This window comes from Ambystoma mexicanum, chromosome 8 (genome assembly GCF_040938575.1).
Source record: "Ambystoma mexicanum isolate Mex_15411 chromosome 8, UKY_AmexF1_1, whole genome shotgun sequence".
Classification (NCBI taxonomy): domain Eukaryota; kingdom Metazoa; phylum Chordata; class Amphibia; order Caudata; family Ambystomatidae; genus Ambystoma; species Ambystoma mexicanum.
The window spans coordinates 1,544,013,728-1,544,040,584 of NC_090929.1; the positions used below are offsets into that span (position 1 = coordinate 1,544,013,728).

General features: G+C 45.4%; 1 protein-coding gene across 5 annotated transcripts in view; it reads right to left on the reverse strand.

Annotated features, from left to right (window-relative positions):
- Positions 1-26,857, reverse strand: part of LOC138473193 (VPS10 domain-containing receptor SorCS1-like) — a 3,088,785-nt gene that overhangs the window by 644,373 nt on the left and 2,417,555 nt on the right. For all 5 annotated transcript variants that reach the window (XM_069611754.1, XM_069611755.1, XM_069611758.1 and 2 more), the window contains exon 13: positions 21,628-21,719. In XM_069611754.1, the coding sequence (XP_069467855.1) occupies positions 21,628-21,719 (92 nt within the window). The remainder of the gene's footprint in view (positions 1-21,627; positions 21,720-26,857) is intronic.

Genomic DNA, 26,857 nt, shown 5'->3' on the forward strand with positions numbered 1-26,857 from the left:
CAAACGCAAATGGAATCCAATTTAAGATTTCTGAATATGCAAACAACATGGGTTTGTATGTGTCTAATCTTTTTAAGATGTTCCTGAAATGAGTATATTTATTTAACCAATATTTTAAAGTGTCTCCCGACATAGCCAATTGTAAAGAAAGTGAACTTCTCCAAGTCATTAACTTCTGCACCCCAAACATAGTTAAGCACTTCCCTTTTTTTCTATAAACTCAAGTGCCTCACTTATTTAGTAGTTATTTTTGCCACCTCACTTAGTGATACTATATCTTTCAACCTGCAGAGAATACTGGAAGGTGTTGGTAAATTGATCAGGTGGTAGAACCCACACGATGTTGCCTGTCTCCAGTATTCTTCACTAGCTTCTCCTATTGCAGATTATATTTTCTAATAAAGGAATTTCCAATGAATGTTCTACAAAAATATATACTCTGATTACATTTTTTTTTAAACAATCAACTAACTAAAGACACTAACAAAAAAGCACCCCTTTAAAGAGAACACATGACATGTAGACTGGTGTAATATGACACTCTCGGTACTTGAGTAGGGGTGTCTAGGCAAAACATTTCAACTTGTCTGTTACAAAATGTATATGTCTTTAAGAGATTTGATGGGGGCTTACAATTCACTATATTCCCAAAGAGTTTATCAAGGGGACAAGCTGTCGTTGAGCCAATGGTCAGTTTGCTTCAGTCAATGCAATGCCACTGGTGGAGTCAAATTTGTTATTTGGTACATGCTCTTGAAATGTCAAGTCTACTTTCGAGATGGTGAGGTAATGTCTTCCAACGAACAGTTCCAGCAGAGGTTGAGCAAGTCACGAGATAACAGCTTATGCTGAGTCAATATGGCATTTGCAACAGAGATTCTGATGGCTTCCAACTGAGCAGATCGATTGTGCCCTAAAAGGTCGAGCCTGCAATCAGATTTCTCTAGACATCCATGACCAAAAGCAGCAACACAGGTCCTGCAGCAACTCATAGGCAGTGGCTGGAAGATGACTCAAAGCTACAAAAAAGAATTTCATTTTCTCTCGGTGATCCAAGGGGCTGTGCATTTCAAAGCAGGGTCTCTAGGGCCCTTCTGTTGCAAGTCTGGTCTCGGATGCTTGCCAGGTTCCAGTGCAGACCAGTGATGGCTTTGTACTTAGGATAGTTGGGCAGCAGGACTTTCCTCTGAGTTGGATGCCTTCTATCTTCACCTCAATGGCAGGGGATTTTGGAGTGGACGGCACTCTTGACAGAGGTCCAAATGTTTATTTTTCCTATTCCAGGCATCCAAATATGAATCAAGGACGGAGAGGAAAGCTGCCTCCTTATAAGGGAAAAACGTTGCAGGGGATTGATCCAAATCAATCCTGTTTTAAGGAATCCAAACCCTGTTGCTGTAACAAGTGACCCGTACCTTCTGGCATCATACCCAGAATGCTTTGCCTTACAGTAAATGGAGGGAACAGGTAGGGAGAGAAACCTGACAGACATCCAAGATAGTGTGACTCCCATCTCAGGCCTACCTTCCCTCTCTGGCATATCTAATTCTGACCCTTTCCCATGCCTGCTGAATTTAAAAGCCCTCTGCTGTGCAGAACCCTAGTGTGAGTCTGGCTTTGTTATGCTAGTTCTGTTCCCAAGCATGTACTGCCAGGATATCCCCTAATATTAGTTCCATGGCTTTGATGGGAGGTGGTACCTCCCAGTGAATCAATGGAGGCAAGATCCTGGCTATTGGCTCATTAGCAGAAGTGGAGAGAGCCCGGCTAGCCATGAATATATATTCATTCATTCATTGTGTCATTTGTTAGAGCGCCTTTTGACCACAATTATGGTCCCAGTGCGCTTTGGATATTTTGGAAAATTTGGGATGTGCTATTATGCGTGTGTGCATTTCAGCAATTAAAGTTAGTGAAGTGGCCAAGTCCCTGATAGTCTTCCATGTCTAAATGTAGTTTGTATGGGCACAGCAGAGTTATACTATGGACTAAATGCAGGGGATTGTGTTTAAGGAAAAAGAGAGTTATGTGGGAAGCTAAAGCTGGAATTTTTGTCATTAAAAGTATCTTAATTATTGTGGTGTGGCGTATGTGATTTGCAATAGTGTTATATGTGAGTGCTGGGTTTGTGGAGTAAGACAATGCCTTCCGCTAAGTTGTGAATGTGTGATCAGCACGAGGAGAAACGGGTTAGCTATACAAACAACAATGTCTACTTCCTGTGTTCAACCTATGTACAAGGAGCAGTGCTAGGTTTTGGAGGTGATCTAAGTGCTAGATGAATGCATAATACACACATAGTTTGCCATCCCTAGTTCCTTCTAGTGCAGAAATAAGATCCCCAATTAATGATTACATGTGGCAGCATGGCCCTTACTTATGTGTTTTAGAGTTGCATGCCGTGCCAACCATGAGAGAGGGGTCTGATGTACCTGATTGTCTTCATACAGGATGATCAGTGTGATTTTCCTAGGTGCATTTTAATTTGTGATGCATTGCCCACCCTCCCAGCCCAGATGAGTGCAATACCTGCCTCACTGTCAGGATTTGTTCCAGGTGAAAGTTTCCAGGGTGACTACATAGGTCCTCCATGTGTGCTTGGCATCCCACAAGGAAGGTTGGGTTGCAGAGCAAAGCGGTTGAAAGGAAGGAAGAGGCTAGTAGCTGACAGAAGACCTGGTGCGTGGAGTATGCCGAGGGGCACTGAAGGATGAAACGTGTGTGCGAGAGGTGGGGACCGGGCACGGTGGAGGTGGGGGATCAAGAAGTCTGGGGGAACATCCAGGTTATGAGGACTTTCTGGAAGGCCATTCGTTCCTCTATGAGGCTGAGGGGAAGAGAGTTCCAGAGAGTGGGTGCGAGGACAGAAAATCAGGCACCTCCTAATCTGGAGAACTTGAAATGAGGATCTACCATGGGGTGTGTAGAGCCTGATCTGAGGATTCTGGTGGGGCGGTAGTGAATGAGCTTCTTTTGGAGGAATTATGGGCCTTTCTAGTGAATTGCGCAGTGGGTAATGCAAATGCTTTTGAAGGAAGCCCGTCAGCTGATGAAGTGTACTGAGAGCAGGGGAGATATGTTCTCTGGGGGAGAGTGTGAGGAGGGGCCTTGCTGCAGAGTTTTGAATCTGTTGGAATTTTCTCAGTTAGTATGTAGGCACACATAGGTAGAGAGGGTTAGAGTAGTCTTGGCATGACAGGATGATGGCTATGATTGTGGAAACTCTATTAGGGTAGGAGAGATAAGGAAAGATCTGCTTGAGGATGCATTGGTGGAAGGTACACGATCTGGAGACTGCATTGATGTGACAGGAGAGGATCGGGTCTAATATAAAGGTGCATCCTAGTTTATTGACTGACAGGAATGCAGTGAGCATGGATCCTAATGAATACAGAAGGAGAGCTGTTTTGCCATAGATAAGGATTTCGGTTGTTCCAGGGTTGAGGTTGCCATAACATAGCTTGGTCCTGGGCTCACCGAGTTGAAACTTGTATGATATGAAACTGGTGTGTCTTTCATAATTGCTCTCATTAGAAATCCTTCCACAGCCAGGCATGGCTTATGATTAGAGGTTACCCTGCCCCCAGACTAATTTTAAGGTTGACAATTAATATATTTTAGATCAAAAGGGCTGAAGTTAAAATGCCTCTTCCTTTGGGGAGTTGGTTTACCTGTAGCTTACAGGAATGTGCATATGACCTTTGAGCCTGCACTGTGCTATTGAAGAGCAGGGGCTGCAGATGGCAGGAGACTGGTGATATGATATATGATGTGACATTTATAATGCACCTGTACAAGTGCAGCAAAGGAACATGGATGCACCACGCTTTTGGTATGGAGCTTATATAAAATTGGGGTCTGAGCTTGAGGACTCTTTATCAGAAACAGAATATCCTGCAACATTTTATAAAAATACACTTCAAATAAATCTAGAACTTTAACACCCATGGCATTGGCTTTCTATCACATTTGACAACATTTTCTTTCCCCAATCTTTCTTTGGCATTACGATAGTATTACTTGGTTTAGTTCCCAAAAGGATTGGTAAGTTTAGTAATGTGCATCGGTCGTGCTCTTGTGTAGTTAGACCGGATGGCAATGTATACTTCTATAGTATATTGGTTTAATTATAATACTAACTAGGCTTGTTTCATTCTCTCAGCCTCGCAGCCTAGCATTATTAATACATACTGTGACATACTCTCGGGATCTTTCATGCTGACATATTTAGAGTTCATTATGCCCATGATGAGCCTCACTTTACCGACATTTAAGGACATGGTTTGATTTGTGTGTTTTTTGTGTGTGTTTCTTGTTGTGGATTTGACTGGCCTCCATCTCCTCAAGACATCCACGCAAGTGTTCCCAGAAAGTTGTCAGCATTGTGTTTGTGTGGCTTGCCTGATTTTGTACTTCAGGCTCTGTCTACTTTTTTTGTTACCATCTGTTCCATTTTTATGTGGAGGGTTTGGAGGAAATATGGCCCACCTGTTTCCACACTTCTTTGATGGCAAAAGGCAAATGTCACTACCGGCTTCTAATTTTGAAGAGGGTGGAGAAGCATGAATCCCCACGGATGCCACCTTCTTTTTGTTGCAGCTACACACCTAGCTTTTTTACTAGAGGTGGAATCTATGGGATTATTTATTTATTTATTTTTTTTGCAGTGCTGGCTGCCATGCATATCCATGGCTAAGGACTTTATTTATTATTTGTAAACAAAACTGTGTACAACTCCAATTGTAAACAGTTACAATTCCACAGAGATGGGTGCAGTCTTTGAGGTCGATTGTGCATGAGAAGGGAATGTGGCGCTGCTGTATCACTCCAGTGTACACATTAAAAACATCGAGTAGTACAGCCCTGATAATCAAGCCCTTTCGTATACGATGACAATAGAAATGGAGGGAACTCGGGAGAAGTTGCTTGGACATGTTTCTGCAGTAACCTGATGCATATCATAGCAACACAAGATTGCTTTAATGCAGAGTGTGGAGGACACGCTGCAGGAGCTGTTTTCTTATTGTTTTCACATAGGCTGATGTATAAGATTTCAATTCGCAGCAAACAAGTGCCCTGGAGACACTTTCCCTCCCCAGCCCAGGCTTCCATTGTATTGTCTAAGCCATTACACAGCAAATCCAATAACCGTTAATTTGCGAGAAGGGCGGGGCGCCTGTGACAGCAGAATCAGAGACATGACTGGGCAGCCCAGAAAAGATGGCAATTTGTTTTTTTTCCATTTCAGGCGTCTGACAACATTTGTTTCCTGATTTATTTAGAGCGTGTGCATCCCTTCGTGATCAGATTGAATAAGACTTGCTATTTTTAAGAGAGGCTTTTCATTTGATTATGAGCTGACTTTTTAATTAAAACAAGCCCTCTATTTCCGGAGAGCATCACGATGAGATAAAAAGTGCAATCTTGCAATGTTAGGAGTAAATCATTATTTTTTAGAAAATAATTAAAACCCGGCGACGAGTTACGGTATTACAAGAAAGTGTAGACAATAGGAAAACTACAAGAAAGCTAATTAAAGTTCTGATTAACAATCCTGCAATGGGATGCACAGTAAGAAATCTCCATCATAGAGCTTGCCCCTGCAGTCACAGGCCAGATGGCTCAAGCAGTGTGGTCAGGATCCGAGACGTTGCTAGCGGGGCCTTAGGGTCTATAATCCCAGGTCTTTTGGTTGTAGCCTATTATAGAAGCTCAGGTGCTGCAGCCAAAATGCTATCTAGCCCTGAGTCCCGCCAGACCCGACATTAGCTTAGCCCCTGATCTTTTCCAGACATAGCAACACCCCTGTTCAGGATCTTCCTTGGCCATGTAGAAATAACTAACGGCTCCTGGGAGATTGATGAGTGATCTTACAAGGATACAGAACACCCACTGTGGACGACAGAGAACTATTGCCTGGTTTCAAACTGCTCTCATTGGATTGTGAAAAGGAACTCTCAAGGGAGTGGTTTTCAGGATCATGAGGCAGTTTAGGACACAGAGCTAGACATGGCTTGGCAATTTTTGATTGCGTGATCAGTTGTGTGTGGATAGAGCAAGAGGAGGAATAATGCTTTTTGGAGGCCATCAGAATGGGTTAAGCAAGAAAACCACAGAGTCAATGCCTGGCAGAGGAACACTTGACCGAAAATCCAGATAACCGCATCTTTTGGCAGTTATGGCGTGAATTCCCATTGCACAGAGTTGAAAATCAGCCATGTGCACGTCTATTGGGCCATATGTTATACATATAGGAATCATAGAGACATCTCAAAGAGAGTTGCTTTTAGCTCAAATAAAAACATGTTTTATTTTTTTTATAACACACTTCATGTCGGACTCCAACCTCCAAGGGTCAGGACAGGGTATCGAACCCACAAGGGAGTGTGTTGCCCCTGAGCCAGATTGCTTTTTTAGTACAGGTCAAATCCAGACATGTGATATAAATGTATGCCAACTTGGGTATCCATACAGAGGAGACGATTAGCAAAGAAGGAAAAAAACGGTGTGTGGACTCTTGCTCAAAACCTTACACGTTATTGCTTTTCCTTAATAGGAAACAATACACACATTTCCACCACAGACTCCTTACGGAATGTAAACACAGCAAAATGTACATGCAAACACTAACGCCCACAATGGCATAACTAATTCGATGCCTCTACACTCTGAGAAACACGTCATACTTTTCCGTAAGAATAATTCTCATGTTGGCGAATCTACCCAAGTCTCCCTCCTTCTTCCTGATCATCTTTCCCACGTGCATTATCTCTTCTAAAATCCTGGACGACTCAATCCCACAGAAACTCACTCATTCTGACTCTGAAAGAACATCCATGCATGCTGTTCTACTAGTCACAGTTCGGCCTGGGAACATCTGTTTCTGAGAGGTTATCAGAGGACCACAAATCCATACCACGAAATTGGTGGGATTCAAAGGTGTTTTTCAACCATTTGCACATCAATAATCTCCCTTGGACATACCAGAAAAATTATTAATTCATTACAATTAGTTATTTATAACACGCTTAGTACCGAAGAGGTTTCTAAGTGTGACCCGGCTTTCGAACCTAAGTTACTCTGCGTTGTCTTGTTTCCAAGACGAGCGCATTGCCACTGAGCTATACTACCCGTGCAAAGGCAGATTACTGGAGAATTCCAGGGGGTTACATTCCCAGTGGTATTACAAACATGGTTGAAAACTTTACCTCAAATGGAGAGTAGGTGCAGCAGAGCGAGACAGATGAGAAAATGTAAAGGCTAAAATGGCAAAGGCTTCTGGATGGAGATAACAGCAATGAAAACAGAGCAAGTGGGTTTTGCTAGTAACTAATAGAAAGCTCTCAGTATGAGATAGTCGAGACAATTAAACATCTCCATTAAGATTATAGAGTGTGTGTGCTATATATCCTCTCTGATCTGTGTATATTTATAATTTCAGAGTTCTAATTCATTGAAGGGCTGGCTACATTTGCAGACACAACTTTGAGACTCCGTTATAATAATACCGTTTTTTCAGCACCAAGAGAAAATGCAATGTTTGGCGTGTGCCATATAAACTGAGAATGATAAATTGACAGTGATCAATATTTGACTATGCAACTCTACATATGACACTTCAATGATATATATTGTTTTTGTGGGTGGCCTGCGATAAGGAGTCTGATTCAAGATTCTGTTGTCAGGATTGCGACTACAGAGTTTTGGAATCATAGTCTTGCAGAGTTTTGGAATCATGGTCCTGCAGAGTTTTGGAATCATAGTCCTGCAAAGTTTTGGAATCATGGTTCTGCAGAGTTTTGGAATCATAGGGCCTCATTCTGAGGTGGGCGCAAAGTGATTAAGGCACCGGTAAGGACACCGGTGCCGGTAATCCCTTTGTGCCCTATTCTGAGGTCCCTTAGCGGTTCCCTCCCTTAACGCCTGGTCTGACAACAGGACATATACACAAAGACAATCAGTTACAACATAAAGAAACATAGGCCACAATTCACAAAGGGTCTATGCCACAAATCTATTTGCAGCCCCCAAAAAATCATCAAGTTTATTTGTCATTTGTGACCAGTCACGTAGGAACTGTGCATACATATTAAACTACAGCAAAGCAGTTTCCGTGGTTGCAGATCTTAAATGCAGTTGCAAAGTGGTTGTAGGGTGTAAGCTACCATATCTGCATATGAACCTAGGGAGTACTGGGGCCTAGGGAGTATGACACAGAAAGCTTGCTGTGTAATAAATTAAATTAAATTAATTGTAAAAATCCCACAGAGCCATTGGTGAATTACAAGGAAAACTCATGCAACTTGCTGATAAATGAAACTTTCTCAAGATACATCTGAGCAGACACAGTGATAGTTGAGTTTGCAAAGGTAGCGGGCGCCCCTCTCTCGACAGAACAAGGCCTGATAACCTGTTCAGTGGTTATTAACCACTTGAGAGTTCGCAGCCACTGCTTTTACTCACTGTGCCTTTCACAGATGGGAAATATCCATTTGCATATCAGTCTTTGTCCTGCCCAGGGGCAGTCCAGCACCGAAATGCAATGGCAATTCCAACCTGAACGAGAGTACCACCAGCAACCCCATAGACGTGTTTCACCCTTGTTGGGGATCATCAGTGAGGTGAAGCTGATGCCTCTCTAAGCACAGTGAGAGGGAGACCACGTCTGGTTGCCCCCAGGAGACCTAGGGTTACCAGTCCCAGGTTCCTTGAAATTTAGTTTGCAAAGGTAGCGGGCGCCCCTCTCTCGACAGAACAAGGCCTGATAACCTGTTCAGTGGTTATTAACCACTTGAGAGTTCGCAGCCACTGCTTTTACTCACTGTGCCTTTCACAGATGGGAAATATCCATTTGCATATCAGTCTTTGTCCTGCCCAGGGGCAGTCCAGCACCGAAATGCAATGGCAATTCCAACCTGAACGAGAGTACCACCAGCAACCCCATACACGTGTTTCACCCTTGTTGGGGATCATCAGTGAGGTGAAGCTGATGCCTCTCTAAGCACAGTGAGAGGGAGACCACGTCTGGTTGCCCCCAGGAGACCTAGGGTTACCAGTCCCAGGTTCCTTGAAATTTAGTTTGCAAAGGTAGCGGGCGCCCCTCTCTCGACAGAACAAGGCCTGATAACCTGTTCAGTGGTTATTAACCACTTGAGAGTTCGCAGCCACTGCTTTTACTCACTGTGCCTTTCACAGATGGGAAATATCCATTTGCATATCAGTCTTTGTCCTGCCCAGGGGCAGTCCAGCACCGAAATGCAATGGCAATTCCAACCTGAACGAGAGTACCACCAGCAACCCCATACACGTGTTTCACCCTTGTTGGGGATCATCAGTGAGGTGAAGCTGATGCCTCTCTAAGCACAGTGAGAGGGAGACCACGTCTGGTTGCCCCCAGGAGACCTAGGGTTACCAATCCCAGGTTCCTTAAAAAACAGTTTTACAAAGGTAGCGGGCGCCCCTCTCTCGCAAGAACAGACATGATAACCTGTTCAGTGGTTATTAACCACTTGAGAGTTCGCAGCCACTGCTTTTACTCACTGTGCCTTTCACAGATGGGAAATATCCATTTGCATATCAGTCTTTGTCCTGCCCAGGGGCAGTCCAGCACCGAAATGCAATGGCAATTCCAACCTGAACGAGAGTACCACCAGCAACCCCATACACGTGTTTCACCCTTGTTGGGGATCATCAGTGAGGTGAAGCTGATGCCTCTCTAAGCACAGTGAGAGGGAGACCACGTCTGGTTGCCCCCAGGAGACCTAGGGTTACCAGTCCCAGGTTCCTTGAAATTTAGTTTGCAAAGGTAGCGGGCGCCCCTCTCTCGACAGAACAAGGCCTGATAACCTGTTCAGTGGTTATTAACCACTTGAGAGTTCGCAGCCACTGCTTTTACTCACTGTGCCTTTCACAGATGGGAAATATCCATTTGCATATCAGTCTTTGTCCTGCCCAGGGGCAGTCCAGCACCGAAATGCAATGGCAATTCCAACCTGAACGAGAGTACCACCAGCAACCCCATACACGTGTTTCACCCTTGTTGGGGATCATCAGTGAGGTGAAGCTGATGCCTCTCTAAGCACAGTGAGAGGGAGACCACGTCTGGTTGCCCCCAGGAGACCTAGGGTTACCAGTCCCAGGTTCCTTGAAATTTAGTTTGCAAAGGTAGCGGGCGCCCCTCTCTCGACAGAACAAGGCCTGATAACCTGTTCAGTGGTTATTAACCACTTGAGAGTTCGCAGCCACTGCTTTTACTCACTGTGCCTTTCACAGATGGGAAATATCCATTTGCATATCAGTCTTTGTCCTGCCCAGGGGCAGTCCAGCACCGAAATGCAATGGCAATTCCAACCTGAACGAGAGTACCACCAGCAACCCCATACACGTGTTTCACCCTTGTTGGGGATCATCAGTGAGGTGAAGCTGATGCCTCTCTAAGCACAGTGAGAGGGAGACCACGTCTGGTTGCCCCCAGGAGACCTAGGGTTACCAGTCCCAGGTTCCTTGAAATTTAGTTTGCAAAGGTAGCGGGCGCCCCTCTCTCGACAGAACAAGGCCTGATAACCTGTTCAGTGGTTATTAACCACTTGAGAGTTCGCAGCCACTGCTTTTACTCACTGTGCCTTTCACAGATGGGAAATATCCATCTGTGAAAGGGACAGTGAGTAAAAGCAGTGGCTGCGAACTCTCAAGTGGTTAATAACCACTGAACAGGTTATCATGTCTGTTCTTGCGAGAGAGGGGCGCCCGCTACCTTTGTAAAACTGTTTTTTAAGGAACCTGGGATTGGTAACCCTAGGTCTCCTGGGGGCAACCAGACGTGGTCTCCCTCTCACTGTGCTTAGAGAGGCATCAGCTTCACCTCACTGATGATCCCCAACAAGGGTGAAACACGTGTATGGGGTTGCTGGTGGTACTCTCGTTCAGATTGGAATTGCCATTGTATTTCGGTGCTGGACTGCCCCTGGGCAGGACAAAGACTGATATGCAAATGGATATTACCCATCTGTGAAAGGGACAGTGAGTAAAAGCAGTGGCTGCGAACTCTCAAGTGGTTAATAACCACTGAACAGGTTATCATGTCTGTTCTTGCGAGAGAGGGGCGCCCGCTACCTTTGTAAAACTGTTTTTTAAGGAACCTGGGATTGGTAACCCTAGGTCTCCTGGGGGCAACCAGACGTGGTCTCCCTCTCACTGTGCTTAGAGGGGCATCAGCTTCACCTCACTGATGATCCCCAACAAGGGTGAAACACGTGTATGGGGTTGCTGGTGGTACTCTCGTTCAGATTGGAATTGCCATTGTATTTCGGTGCTGGACTGCCCCTGGGCAGGACAAAGACTGATATGCAAATGGATATTACCCATCTGTGAAAGGGACAGTGAGTAAAAGCAGTGGCTGCGAACTCTCAAGTGGTTAATAACCACTGAACAGGTTATCATGTCTGTTCTTGCGAGAGAGGGGCGCCCGCTACCTTTGTAAAACTGTTTTTTAAGGAACCTGGGATTGGTAACCCTAGGTCTCCTGGGGGCAACCAGACGTGGTCTCCCTCTCACTGTGCTTAGAGAGGCATCAGCTTCACCTCACTGATGATCCCCAACAAGGGTGAAACACGTGTATGGGGTTGCTGGTGGTACTCTCGTTCAGATTGGAATTGCCATTGTATTTCGGTGCTGGACTGCCCCTGGGCAGGACAAAGACTGATATGCAAATGGATATTACCCATCTGTGAAAGGGACAGTGAGTAAAAGCAGTGGCTGCGAACTCTCAAGTGGTTAATAACCACTGAACAGGTTATCATGTCTGTTCTTGCGAGAGAGGGGCGCCCGCTACCTTTGTAAAACTGTTTTTTAAGGAACCTGGGATTGGTAACCCTAGGTCTCCTGGGGGCAACCAGACGTGGTCTCCCTCTCACTGTGCTTAGAGAGGCATCAGCTTCACCTCACTGATGATCCCCAACAAGGGTGAAACACGTGTATGGGGTTGCTGGTGGTACTCTCGTTCAGATTGGAATTGCCATTGTATTTCGGTGCTGGACTGCCCCTGGGCAGGACAAAGACTGATATGCAAATGGATATTACCCATCTGTGAAAGGGACAGTGAGTAAAAGCAGTGGCTGCGAACTCTCAAGTGGTTAATAACCACTGAACAGGTTATCATGTCTGTTCTTGCGAGAGAGGGGCGCCCGCTACCTTTGTAAAACTGTTTTTTAAGGAACCTGGGATTGGTAACCCTAGGTCTCCTGGGGGCAACCAGACGTGGTCTCCCTCTCACTGTGCTTAGAGAGGCATCAGCTTCACCTCACTGATGATCCCCAACAAGGGTGAAACACGTGTATGGGGTTGCTGGTGGTACTCTCGTTCAGATTGGAATTGCCATTGTATTTCGGTGCTGGACTGCCCCTGGGCAGGACAAAGACTGATATGCAAATGGATATTACCCATCTGTGAAAGGGACAGTGAGTAAAAGCAGTGGCTGCGAACTCTCAAGTGGTTAATAACCACTGAACAGGTTATCATGTCTGTTCTTGCGAGAGAGGGGCTCCCGCTACCTTTGTAAAACTGTTTTTTAAGGAACCTGGGATTGGTAACCCTAGGTCTCCTGGGGGCAACCAGACGTGGTCTCCCTCTCACTGTGCTTAGAGAGGCATCAGCTTCACCTCACTAATGATCCCCAACAAGGGTGAAACACGTGTATGGGGTTGCTGGTGGTACTCTCGTTCAGATTGGAATTGCCATTGTATTTCGGTGCTGGACTGCCCCTGGGCAGGACAAAGACTGATATGCAAATGGATATTACCCATCTGTGAAAGGGACAGTGAGTAAAAGCAGTGGCTGCGAACTCTCAAGTGGTTAATAACCACTGAACAGGTTATCATGTCTGTTCTTGCGAGAGAGGGGCGCCCGCTACCTTTGTAAAACTGTTTTTTAAGGAACCTGGGATTGGTAACCCTAGGTCTCCTGGGGGCAACCAGACGTGGTCTCCCTCTCACTGTGCTTAGAGAGGCATCAGCTTCACCTCACTGATGATCCCCAACAAGGGTGAAACACGTGTATGGGGTTGCTGGTGGTACTCTCGTTCAGATTGGAATTGCCATTGTATTTCGGTGCTGGACTGCCCCTGGGCAGGACAAAGACTGATATGCAAATGGATATTACCCATCTGTGAAAGGGACAGTGAGTAAAAGCAGTGGCTGCGAACTCTCAAGTGGTTAATAACCACTGAACAGGTTATCATGTCTGTTCTTGCGAGAGAGGGGCGCCCGCTACCTTTGTAAAACTGTTTTTTAAGGAACCTGGGATTGGTAACCCTAGGTCTCCTGGGGGCAACCAGACGTGGTCTCCCTCTCACTGTGCTTAGAGAGGCATCAGCTTCACCTCACTGATGATCCCCAACAAGGGTGAAACACGTGTATGGGGTTGCTGGTGGTACTCTCGTTCAGATTGGAATTGCCATTGTATTTCGGTGCTGGACTGCCCCTGGGCAGGACAAAGACTGATATGCAAATGGATATTACCCATCTGTGAAAGGGACAGTGAGTAAAAGCAGTGGCTGCGAACTCTCAAGTGGTTAATAACCACTGAACAGGTTATCATGTCTGTTCTTGCGAGAGAGGGGCGCCCGCTACCTTTGTAAAACTGTTTTTTAAGGAACCTGGGATTGGTAACCCTAGGTCTCCTGGGGGCAACCAGACGTGGTCTCCCTCTCACTGTGCTTAGAGAGGCATCAGCTTCACCTCACTGATGATCCCCAACAAGGGTGAAACACGTGTATGGGGTTGCTGGTGGTACTCTCGTTCACATTGGAATTGCCATTGTATTTCGGTGCTGGACTGCCCCTGGGCAGGACAAAGACTGATATGCAAATGGATATTACCCATCTGTGAAAGGGACAGTGAGTAAAAGCAGTGGCTGCGAACTCTCAAGTGGTTAATAACCACTGAACAGGTTATCATGTCTGTTCTTGCGAGAGAGGGGCGCCCGCTACCTTTGTAAAACTGTTTTTTAAGGAACCTGGGATTGGTAACCCTAGGTCTCCTGGGGGCAACCAGACGTGGTCTCCCTCTCACTGTGCTTAGAGAGGCATCAGCTTCACCTCACTGATGATCCCCAACAAGGGTGAAACACGTGTATGGGGTTGCTGGTGGTACTCTCGTTCAGATTGGAATTGCCATTGTATTTCGGTGCTGGACTGCCCCTGGGCAGGACAAAGACTGATATGCAAATGGATATTACCCATCTGTGAAAGGGACAGTGAGTAAAAGCAGTGGCTGCGAACTCTCAAGTGGTTAATAACCACTGAACAGGTTATCATGTCTGTTCTTGCGAGAGAGGGGCGCCCGCTACCTTTGTAAAACTGTTTTTTAAGGAACCTGGGATTGGTAACCCTAGGTCTCCTGGGGGCAACCAGACGTGGTCTCCCTCTCACTGTGCTTAGAGAGGCATCAGCTTCACCTCACTGATGATCCCCAACAAGGGTGAAACACGTGTATGGGGTTGCTGGTGGTACTCTCGTTCAGATTGGAATTGCCATTGTATTTCGGTGCTGGACTGCCCCTGGGCAGGACAAAGACTGATATGCAAATGGATATTACCCATCTGTGAAAGGGACAGTGAGTAAAAGCAGTGGCTGCGAACTCTCAAGTGGTTAATAACCACTGAACAGGTTATCATGTCTGTTCTTGCGAGAGAGGGGCGCCCGCTACCTTTGTAAAACAGTGATAGTTGAACAGGGGCATGCCCCATCATGTTCATGACTCTTTCTTGGAATGACCACTTTCTGCTCTCCTCTCTCCAGAAACTTCTTGTGCCTCAAGCAAAGCCTACCCTAGCACCGAAATCCTCCTTCTCGGTCATTTGGCCAGTAAATTGAGTGTCACAGGACGCCTTTGCCTCTACTTTCTCTGTTCCTCCTACTCCTGCAACTGAATCACACTCTGACACAGCCCTCTCTAAACTGCATCTTTCTATCGCCAACACTTTGGACATCTTTGTCCTTGTCATGAGAATATGTCTATAGCCTACCTCCAAGTGCAACTCTTGGTATGACTCTGACCTTGTCACCCTAAAAGACAAGTGCAGGGTGGTTGAGGGGAAGTGCAGGGCTTCAGGCGCATCCTCTGACAATCTGGCCTGCCGTCTGCTCCAAAGGCAATACAGACATTCTGCCCTCTCCAAGAAGAGGGTCCATATCCGAAGCCCACGTCTCTGCTGCCTCTAACAACATAGCCAAACTCTTTAAAATCTGCAAGCAGCTGGCCAATCCTACTGCAGTCTTCGCCTCTCATGGTACCTCCCATTCCATCTGTACGGCTCTGGCTTCTCATTTCATCACTAAAACTCAGGACATCATATCCACACTTTCCTCTTCCTCCACGTCTACCTCTCTCATATCTCTGGCTGCCTCTACCTCTCTTCTTCCTTTTTCCTCCTTCTCTCTGATAACTGTTTCTAGACAAGTCTGATCTATGAAAGTGTCATCTTAACAGATGCTCCTCTGCTCTTATACACCATCAAGGACCACATTGCCACCGTTGCTCGAGCCTTGGCTGATTTCTGAAGTCACTTTTTCGCCATTGGATCTTTCCCCTCCCTCCTCAAGCACTCTCTTGTGCACCCCCTCCTAAAAAAAAAAGACTTTTGCCAACCTACCTGTCTGGCAAACTATCGCCTGATTTCTATCACTCCTTTCCTCGGAAAACTCCTGTAAAAGCTGGCCATCTCCCAGCTTACTCTTCACACTGAATCAGTTGGTGGTCTTCATGACCAAAGGTCTGGCTTCAGAGTAATCAGAGGCACCAAAACCTCTCTACTAAACACCCATGAAGATTTGCTCTCTGATCTTAACTCCAGCTCTCCCTCTGTCCTCATACTCCTTGACCTCTCTTTTCGACACAGTCAATCACGCCACCCTGATTAACCAAATCCATGTGAACCTGTGCATTATGGATCAGGCCTTGATGTGGCTGACCTCCTTCCTCCTGGACCATCCCTCCCAAGTCCAACTTGGGTCCTTTCTCTGCACCACCACTCTCCTCACAGTGCTGTATCCTCTCACCCTTCCTCTTCAATGTTTAACTGGCCCCTTTGGCCCACATGTTCTCCACATTTTCCTCTAAGTTTCATTGTTATGCGGATGACACCCAGTTCTCTTTCTAGCTTTCCTCAGCCTCCTCTCCACCCTCTCTTATTCCTGACTGTCTATCCGTGATTCAGTTTAGCGTGCTTCCAAAAATCTTTGCCTAAATGCCAGTAAGATTGAGATTCTTCTCATTGGGACCTCTGCTCTCGCTTTCTCTCTCTCACTCTGGCCACCCTCCTTGGGCCCTCTACATTCGCCTTCCTGTAAGGCAAAAAACCTTGGTGTAAGATTCAACTCCACTGACTCCTTTTTTCCTCACATCATAGACCTTGCCAAAAGGCCCACTTCCAGCCACACTTCCTCAGAGGTATTCTACCTTATCTCAATTTCCCCCAGAAGCTCACTGTCTCCAGAGCACTGGTTCTCTCTAGGCTGGACTACTGCAACACCCTATTTCTCAATCTGCCTACCTCTACTCTTCACCCCCTGCAACTAATCTGGAATAAGACTGCAAGACTTATCCTTGGCCTCAGTTCCAGGGACTGTATATCTACAGCCCTGAAATCCCTCCACTGGCTCCCGGTGGCTGCAAGGATCAAGTTCAAGCCCCTCTACATCATCCACAAGGCTTTCTGGACTTGGGGCCCTCACTACATCCAACTCTCTCTTCCGTAATAGCTTCCTTCTAGAGCAATTTGCTCAGCTACCTACAACTCTCTAAGGGTCAGACGCTTCTCCAGGAAGTGAATGGAGGGTCGATATCTATCTTCTGCAGATGCCTCCCTCTGGAATGGACTCCCTTCCCCTCTCAGACTTGAGCTGGACCACCTGAAATTCCAGAAGCAGGTGAAGACACTCCTCTTCTCCTCTGCCTTTTCTCTCTCGCTTCCTTGCTAACTTCCTGTCTGCCATGCCGACTGGTTCCTTGGTACCCTCAGAGTCTCACTGGGTAACAGGCCCATCCTTGACCAGTCTTCTTTGAACTGCCTCCTGGCCTACCCCGCACTTAGAGGCTGTAACTTTACCTCCTAGCCCGCCCCCCGGCTCCTTGCACCTACTCAGAGACACACTGGCCTGGCTGTGCTTACTCAGAGACAAACTGCCCTCATTGCACTTCCCCTACCCTCCTCCTTGAACGTCCCATCTCCCTTCCCCCTGCCCTTCTCGTTGTCACACTTGCACGATCCAAATGACACAGGGCCTTATAGGATTGTTTGTCTTGTCTTCGCTCTGTCTTCCCTCCCTTGTCTTGTGGCACCTAGAAACACTTGTGCACAGGTGCGTTATAAATGCCATATCATATTATATCATGGACAGAATAGCTACTTCAGCTGTAGTGGCCAAGGCAGTACTGCGCAGTGGATGGAGGTGTGGCAGTTAGAGAATATATCATTAGAGAACCTATGAAATGTCTGAAGAGTGCTGCTCGACACCACATGTGATAAAGGGTAGAACAAGGGAAGGAAAAGGTGCAAGTTAAACACTCACACGCATGACCAAGTTATGTGAGAGTACATGTAGTGCACCATTTCATTGCAACTGGGTATAACCAGTGGACCACCCAGTCTTGGAGTCAACTGCATATGCAGCACTGGAAAATCATAGCAAAACAACCACAGGCCACACACAGTGCTGGACAGGCAGCAGGTGATTGCAGCACTCAATTACTTTAATTCATCACCAGGCACCAAAAAAGACTGAACACCTATCAGAGATGTTGTATTCTATCATGCACTCTATCATGCATAAAACATATATGATACCCAGGGCACCTTAATGCCTTTGGATAAATATTGTCCTGATTCAACACATATATGTTACATTTGTCTAAGGGTATACATTGAAGAGATCAGAAACCTGCTATTCTCAGCAATGTCAGTGTGTCATATTAACTCTGGTCCATAGATTGTGAAGACAGTGCATACCATTTGCATGTGTAGCATCTGACTCCATTCCACAACGTAGTCCCTGAAGCCCACTGCAAGAATCATTCTGCACACATATGTACCAGAGGCATTATTTAATTATTTGGCTTCTTGATGATAATCTTCCAGTGCATCAGTCTACGGGTGTTGTTGATATATACAAACTACATGCATTCTACAAGATGAAAGTAATCTGTTGCATGTTGAAAGATATGTCTATGCAGAAGGCCCTACATGTGGACAGTTAAGATGTCTTTGTTCATATCCGCTGAGTTTGTTGATTGATATTGTGGCCTAGAGGATTCAACGTAAGCAGTCATGTAGATAGAATCTTCCTGCCAAACACCTACATTCTAGTGAGCGCATACTCACTCATTCTAATTGTCGTTACCAACAAAAAATTGACTTATGAACAACACCTTACAGAAAAGCTAGAGGCTCCCAGGTTAGAAAGCAAGGGGCAAATCCAACAATGAGGTACACATGAAACTGTTTTTATGCATTATTATATGTGTGAGCCACCACACAGCCAGCCCTCTTAGTACCATACAGGTACAGGAGCTGGGGAGACTGGTACCAGGAGAATATGTGTAGGTGCATACTTGCAAAACTATCTCCCACACAGTCAATGTAGTTTTTTATGCTGCCAGACAACCCATGTGGTACCAGTGATAAAGGCCACAATAGGGAATATTCATAAAGAGGTCAGGGCACCCTTCTTGGGGTTGGTCACCCTAAGTTACCTAGAGTTATCCAGACGTGGAGCTCTTGCTCACTGTGCTCAGAGAGGCACAGCTCCAACTCACTGATGAGGCCCTACTAGACTGAAATACATGTCTGGGGTTGCTGTTGGTTCTCGTTCAAAGGAGGATTGCCTAGCATTACATTACAGTGCTGGACTGCTCTAGTGGGTGCGACAAAGACTGATATGCAAATGGAAATTACTCTTTTGTCAAAGGTACAGTGAGCTAAAACATGTTCCTGCAGACTCAGAGTGGGTACATTCCCACAGAACAGGTTATCAGGCCATGTTCTTTCTTGCATAGGGGCGTCCTGACCTCTCTTTGAATATAAAGGAACTTGGGGTTGGTCAACCTAAGCTACCTAGGGTTATACAGAGGTGGACCGCTTACCCACTGTGCTCAGAGAGGCACAGCTCCACCTCACTGATGAGGCTCAACTTGGCTGAACCATGTGTCTGGGGTTGTGTTGGTACTCTTGTTCAAATGAGGATTGCATAGCATTTCAGTGCTGGACTGCTCAAGTAGGCGGGACAAAGACTGATATGCACATGTATATTCCTCCTTTGTGAAAGGTGCAGTGAGCTAAAACATGTGGCTGCAGACTCTGAGTGGGTACATTCCCACAGAACAGGTTATCATGCTGTTTTCTCTCTTGAAGAGGGCTACCATGACCTTTTTTTTTTAAAATGTATAAGGAACTTGGAGTTGGTCACCCTAAGTTACCTAGGGTTATCCAGGCATGGACAACTTGCTCACTGTGCTCAGAGAGGCACAGCTCCACCTCACTGCTGAGGCACAACTAGACTGAAACAAGTGTTGGGCTTGCTGTTCGTACTCTTGTTCAAAGGAGGATTGCCTAGCATTTCTGTGCTGGACAGCTCGAGTGGGCGGGACAAGTAGTGATATGCAAACGGGTATTCCTCCTTTGTGAAAGGTAGAGTGAGCTAAAACATGTGGCTGCAGACTCTGGGTGGGTACATTCCCACAATACAGGTTATCATGCTATGTTCTTTCTTGCAGAGGGGTGCCCTGACCTCTTTTTGAATGTAAAAGGACCTTGGGGTTGGTCACCATAAGTTAATTATGGTTATCCAGACATGGGCCCCTTGCTCACTGTGCTCAGAGAGGCACAGCTCCACCTCACTGATGAGGCCTGACTAGGCTTAAAACACGTGTCTGGGGTTGCTGTCGGTACTCTTGTTCAAAGGAGGATTGCCTAGCATTTTGGTGCTGGACTGCTCAAGTGGGTGGGACAAAGACTGATATGCATTTGGGTATTCCTCCTTTGTGAAAGGTAGAGTGAGCTAAACCATGTTGCCGCAGACTCTGAGTGGGTACATTCCCACAGAACAGGTTATCATGCTGTGTTCTTTCTTGCAGAGGGGCGCCCTGACCACTTTTATTTCACAATAGGTAATATATTAAGGCGGGAGATACAGAAATTAAAGGTGTAATAGGGAGGCATACAGGGAAAAGTGCTTGCTTTTTGGGAACAACAAGGATGTCCCTGTTCCAACATGGTGGAGCTAAGCTGTATGGGAGGCTGCAGCAGAGCATCTGCCTTATCTTCCTTGTCCTCAATAATTGCTTGAGCGCTGGGGCCTGGCAAGGGATGTGTCTATGAAGAACGTGCTGTGGGCAATGTTATTGGCTACACAGTCCATATCTGACCTCATACTTTCACATATGCCTTAACGTTGATGCATCGCCTGCATGTTGGGTGGCTCATTAATCTCAATGGACACAAGATGACAATGACATCCAATGTGTTTGTTGCCACAACTTCCAACATGAAGGATGCAATCACATCTCTGGATCCTAATAGAACCTGTATGTCTAGTTCAAGGATGTTGGGGATGCCACCTGCACCTTCTATTCATTCACTTTTGCACCCTCTGAGTCTTGTTCTTGACAAATAATAACAGAGGGTGAGAACATGCGCATTACCGGTAGCAGCACGTGCACATGCCACGTTGACAGATATAGGCAGCATGATACTATTATATCAGACGTCTTTATGCTGTGCTTCCAGAAGCCTCATGATTCCCCAGTAGGCCGCAATGCCATCTGGGGGTGCATAACCACCATATACCAATATCTCTAATGTAATTGGTCCTTAAGCAAGTGTTGGATTGTCACGTACCATGCACACTACTTCTAGCATTAGAATGCAGCTATCCACCATGAAAAATGTGGTCTAGCTGCACACATAAAGAGTGCACACAGGCGCTATTTAATGCTCTGACTGTCTCCACTGACCTGGACTCCGGTCCCCGAGAGCGTTCAACCTACAGCGCATTGAGACCATAGCAATGGTGAAAAGCGTTAGACAAATGCCAATTAACATAACATTAGGACAGATCCATGGGACATACACAGTAGCAAGACATCACACAGGGAAACCATACTTAAGATAGGCACATTCTTCTAACATCTAGAATATATCTGCGTGTTTATGTTTTTCTCATATATTCTAGAGCATTGCGTCAAATGTGTTATTTTTGCATGCATCGACTGCCTTACTGTGTGCACGTCTGAACTAGGGTCTCCAGTTAATCTAGTAGTAGGCACCAAGCCCAAACATGAGCACCAAGCTGTTACTGTGTAAACATTGCAGCTGAGATGCCTGTAAAATAAATTGGACTCTTGGCACTTACTACAAGCATGAATTACTGTCGCCAATATTGGCTGCCATAGGAGAGCGAGATTCCTATTTTTAGACTTGGCAGAGCTCATGTGTAAGTCCATAAGTGACAGCTCGCGGCGGTGGGTAAAGTACAACTTGCCTTGCTGCCAAGTTGGCTGATTTGAAATGCTCTTAATTGCTGTCTCTCAGGAGCAACAGCACTAAAGACATTGTAAGTGTGGTTGCAGTCATTACCATAAGTGTCTTATCGGAAGAGATGTATGCTTCATGGCAACCAAGACTCCCCCTTGGTCCAGGTACAACACACTGTGCTCCTCTTCAAAGATCTGCAAAAAAAGAAGCAACAGACGTGACTTTTTTTTTCAAAATGGAACATGAGTTAATGTTTTAAATGAACACTGGAGGCAAACGCTGCTTTATGGTTGTTGTGATCATTGTTTGTACATCGGGATATCGAAGGCATAAGCCCATGCAATCTCAGATACATGTCTACCTCGTTATCAGAGCGCCAAAACTACATTTTTCTGAATGTTGGCAATATAGCATGGCAAATTATGTACTTAAGTGTTGAAGGCGAGTATGCTCGTCAAATTTGCATGGACATGAATAATAGCACAGCAATTAAGGGGTTAAGGCATGTCATACATTATTGCTGGTAAATAATGTACCCATTAGTAAAAGACGCATGCAGTGGACACCAGTTTACACACTCTACCACCAGAAAGATTGCCAGAATTTCCATAGATGAATATTTGCTTTTTTTGGCTAAAGAACTGTTTCATTATGATGACCCAGGCACGGGAATCAAACACAATGGAAACACAAGAATTGACAAAACAATTTGGGTTCGAAATGTACCATGCCCCAATTCCATTAACAGTGTCAAAGAGAAGTATCCTGGACAAATATCACCTCTCAGAATGGCACTGGACTGCAGCCATCAATGTGTAGTAAACAAAGCTGAGTGAAGCGCCCCCGCAACGATCTCATGGAAGGAGCAGAATATAGTGGTCAGGATTCAGTGATGTTGCGGGACCCTCCCCGTGCATGAACCTCGGCTAAAGTGGCATCACCTGGCTGTTGAAAAACCCAGAGAGCTTTGCAGGCCAAGCAGATCCCTGAATCTTGGGAGCGGTTTAGTGGCCTGGGAAAAGGGACCGGGTTACCTCGTCTTTCTCTTTGTGTTGGATTGGGCTGTTAGAGGTAAGCACAGACCTAGCCCACCCCCTGATAGAGCAAGTGAACGTGTGCTGGAGCTACTGAGAGCATTGCTACTGCACATGTTCTTTCTTAAAGTCTGACTCCCCCTTGACACTTTGTGATTGTTTTCTTTTTAAGTGTTCTCCTTCACTTTCCCCCTTACAAGAGATCAAGAAAGAAACGTTGCAAAAAACCTACATGAAACCCTTCTTATTTTTTTTTCATGTCCCTTTTCCTATGCCAACTAAAATATTGAAATAAGAGAAACCAGCTGTCCAACCCTTTGAAAACGTTGAGAAAAGTTGTATGTTAGTGGCCTTAGAACTGTTATAATAAGGAACGCGCAGAGAAGTTTGGTAGCATTTCCTCTGTGTGGGAAAGGGTCAGTAGGCGGTGAATTACGTGGAGGCAAAGATGGAGTGGTAGCAGGAGGACAAACATCATGGGTTGTGTGACGTGCAGGAGGAGTAGTAATAGAAAGAGGCAGTTGTATGGAAGGAGGAAATCCCCCAAAAAGAAGCTGATTAGGGGCAGCATTTACACACTAATAAGTTTGAGGATGCGAAGAAGGCAGATAAAGAGGGGACAGAACATAAGGGGTGTAAGTTGGAGCCGCGGAGGCGAACATGTGATGAATGCAGGACATGACTAGGCCACATAGATGAGGCAGAAGGAAAGGGGGCAGCAGAAGGAGTAAAGGGGCGAGTTCATTCAGAGAAGGGGTAGGTGCTTGAATGGGATGCCCAAGCCGACACTGGTGGCTCAATCCTTGTGGCTAGGGTAAGCATGCCAAAGGACAGGACAGCCATAAGGGGTACTGCACCAATAATGTCTACACGAGGTCCCTTCTTAGTTTTGCAGAGCTTTCTCTTCCCTCAAGGAAAGGTACAGGCAGATGGGTGTCCAGTGTGCAGTTGTTTGCAATCTCTACAATAAGAAAGTGTGGCAGAAGAAGAAATGCTAATATTATTACTTGGGCAGAACTACAATGTGCACCAGCATTTGATAATTGATTTAGCAGAAGATGTATTCCCCTAGTGTCATCCCTGCCCCCAGAGTAGCCCCCTACAGTGGTGCATGGGAAGAATCTTCTGCCTTTGAGATGCCAAATGTTATGCACCAAGATTGTCAGCACAGATGTGTGAGAAGGAACCCAAAGTGTAGTCAATGGCACTGGCCCTATCATGTCTGTGTTCAGTCAATAGGTGCTCTACTTCCCTATGCTGGAACGGTTGACTGTACTACATATGTGAGCATCAGGCATGATTTCCTTGCCTGCTTGCAGCCTGATTGCAGGGTGGCGGTCAGCATGGGGAATCTGAAGGACACTGCTGATCTAAATGCCAACTTGTGTTACCTGCATGCCTATACCAAACCACCCTTCACCCAACTGAGCAAGGTGACAGACAGGAATTCCATATTTTAACATGGACTAAACCCCATGCGTCTCTCTCACAATTCTTTGTCCCACCCTATAACCTAGCATCCTCAATAATCACTCCCTTGTGAACTCTGTGCATCCTCGTGATTATGTTCCTTGTTACTCCTAGCCCATTTCACTGGAACTCCCTACCCTCTGAAATCAAATGCACCACCAACATATTAGCATTCGGGTCAGCCCTCCAACCTCATGTGTTACATTTTCAAGGGATTTCCACGCACATTCAATCCTCCATTGGACATCTCTCTTCTATGCCCCAGTATTTATGCATGATGACATCTCCCATCAATTTTCCCCTGTGTGTCCACAGTCCATTTACCCAACATCACCAGAGAGACTCTAAGAAAGATGTAATGTCTGTGCATATCTTGTTTAGTGAAAAGCAAACATTGGCAGACTTTCAAGGGGTGCTACCTCGTTGAACTTTGCAGGCCCTCCACTTGAGGTTCGGGAAAGACGGTCTACAGGGTTCAACATCATATCTAATTCAAGAAGGACAGAAGAAACTCAGGACACTAGGAAATGATTGTTATTCGAAGTGTTAGGAGCATTTCAGATGTAATGGGGAAGGCGATTGTAGCTAGGACATTAAAGGTTAGAATCAGAGTAAAACAGAAATAGAGCCTGGCTAGAGGTATGCTGGAAAATCATTTTTGGGGTTGGGTGCATATAATTTATGAGTGGATGGGTACTGTGAATTGTCCAGAGAGGTAAAGTTCAACCCACACGTGTTTTGTAGGTGTACGAAAAGGTTAAAGGACTGAGAACGCATGAGCATTTACTAGGTAGAGGGGAAGGTCAACTCACTTAGAACCCCATGTGCTTTTTGGTAGGTGCAGGAGAAGATCAAAGCACTTAGAACCACACATGCATTTTGTAGGCATAGGAGATGGTAAAGCATTGAGAACCCCATGTGCATTTTGTAGTCAGAGAAAAACATTAAATCATTGAGAACTCCACTTGCGATTTAAAGGAGGAGAAGGCCAAAGCACGGAAAACCCCATGTGCAGCTTGTAGATGTAGGAGACATCCAAAGCACTAAGATCAAACATGTATTTTTAAGGCATAGTAGAAGCTCTTCCACCTTGCAGATATCTGGTATGGGAAAAGTGCTGCGAACCATATATGTGTTTTGTAATTTGATCAGAATGCCAAAGCATCGTGAACCCCACATGTGTTTTGTAGGCAGAAGATAAAACCAAAGTAGTGAGATGGCCAAACCTCTCACAACTCCATACTGATTTTGCAGGTGGAGGAGAAGCCAAAGCACCAAGAACCCCTTTGACCAAATTGATTCTGCCCCGCAGGAGTAGACGGATGAGTAGGGGTAAAATGGCCTACTCAGCCCTCACACTTCCACAAACCAATTCAAAACACAATCATAAAAGTAAAACAGGGAAAGTTAACAGATATACCTCCTTCGCCATTTGTATCACTGTTCAAAATAAAGGGACTAGCCAATCAAGGATCTCTCTCTCTCTCTCTCTCTCTCTCTCTCTCTCTCTCTCTCTCTCTCTCTCTCTCTCTCTCTCTCCCTCTCTCTTTCTATATATATATATATATATATATATATATATATATATATATATATATATATATATATATATATATATATATATATATATATATATATATAATATATTTATTACAGGGTCTGGCATTCCTCTAGTTGCAGTTAAGTTGTTTGTAGAAAGGGCCCCTTTTGGGTGGCTTATAACTGTGCCCCCCCGGATGAGTCCTCACCAAGGGGTTTTGACCAGGGGGGGCAAAGTTATAGGGGGAGTCCCAAAAATTGTGGTTTTCTTCATAGACGCAATGGAACACATTGTGTGCAAAAGCCCAAACCACTGGACAGATGTTCACTGAATTTGCAGCATGAGATGTGGCATGGTCCTGAAAGCATGCTTTTGTACATTTGTTTTAAATCTTTCCAGTAGTTTTTTTAGAAAAAAGAAACACATGGGTACAATATTTAGTGATATCTGGGTTCAGTCCGTGGACTTGCATCCATTTTCGGTCCACAGACCAGCCTCCGGGCCAATCAGAGCCTGGTGTGATGTCTACGTACATTGGACACGGCCACTGCTTGGATAATGAGAAACATCAGCTGTTTTTCAAATCTGTACAAAAGTTTGCAAAACAATTTAAGACCCAGATTTGAATGTTTTTGTAATCGTTGGTGGGATTTTGCCAAGAGGGGGCAAAATAAGAGGTGTGTCTCAACATTTTTAGATGGCTTATAACATAGTTGCCGTTTGACGAATGTGCACAGAAGATTTAAGAACGATTATACACCCAACCTTGAATGTCTCTGCAAAGTCTGGATGGATTTTGACAAGTGTGGGCTAAGTTATATGACTGGTTTATGAATGTACATGTTGACACTTTTCAAAAAATAAAACATGGATAGATGTGAAGCAAACTCTTGCAGGGAGCACTGGCAAGGATGTGAAAGCATGGTTTTGCAAATGTGTCTGTGTTTTATTTTTTTTAAAAGTGTCATAATGTAGGTACAAAAAATAGTGATATGCCTTTGGTGACCGAGTTATAGCATGTGGCCATGACCCGGACAATCTGACTACTGTCCATGACCACGAGGGACTGGAAATAGGGTTAAAGTGGGCATGGCAACCAGGAACTGGTTATGTAGTAATATTTTGCAAAATTGGGATGGGTTTCAATGGGAAATACATTATCTTTGGTGACTGACGTATAGCCTGCAGCCATGGGCAGTGCTAATGGCCATGACCATAAGGGACCGGTAATGGGGTTAAAGTGGGTATGGCCACCAGGAACCGGCTATGAGGGCATGTTTTTCAAAAT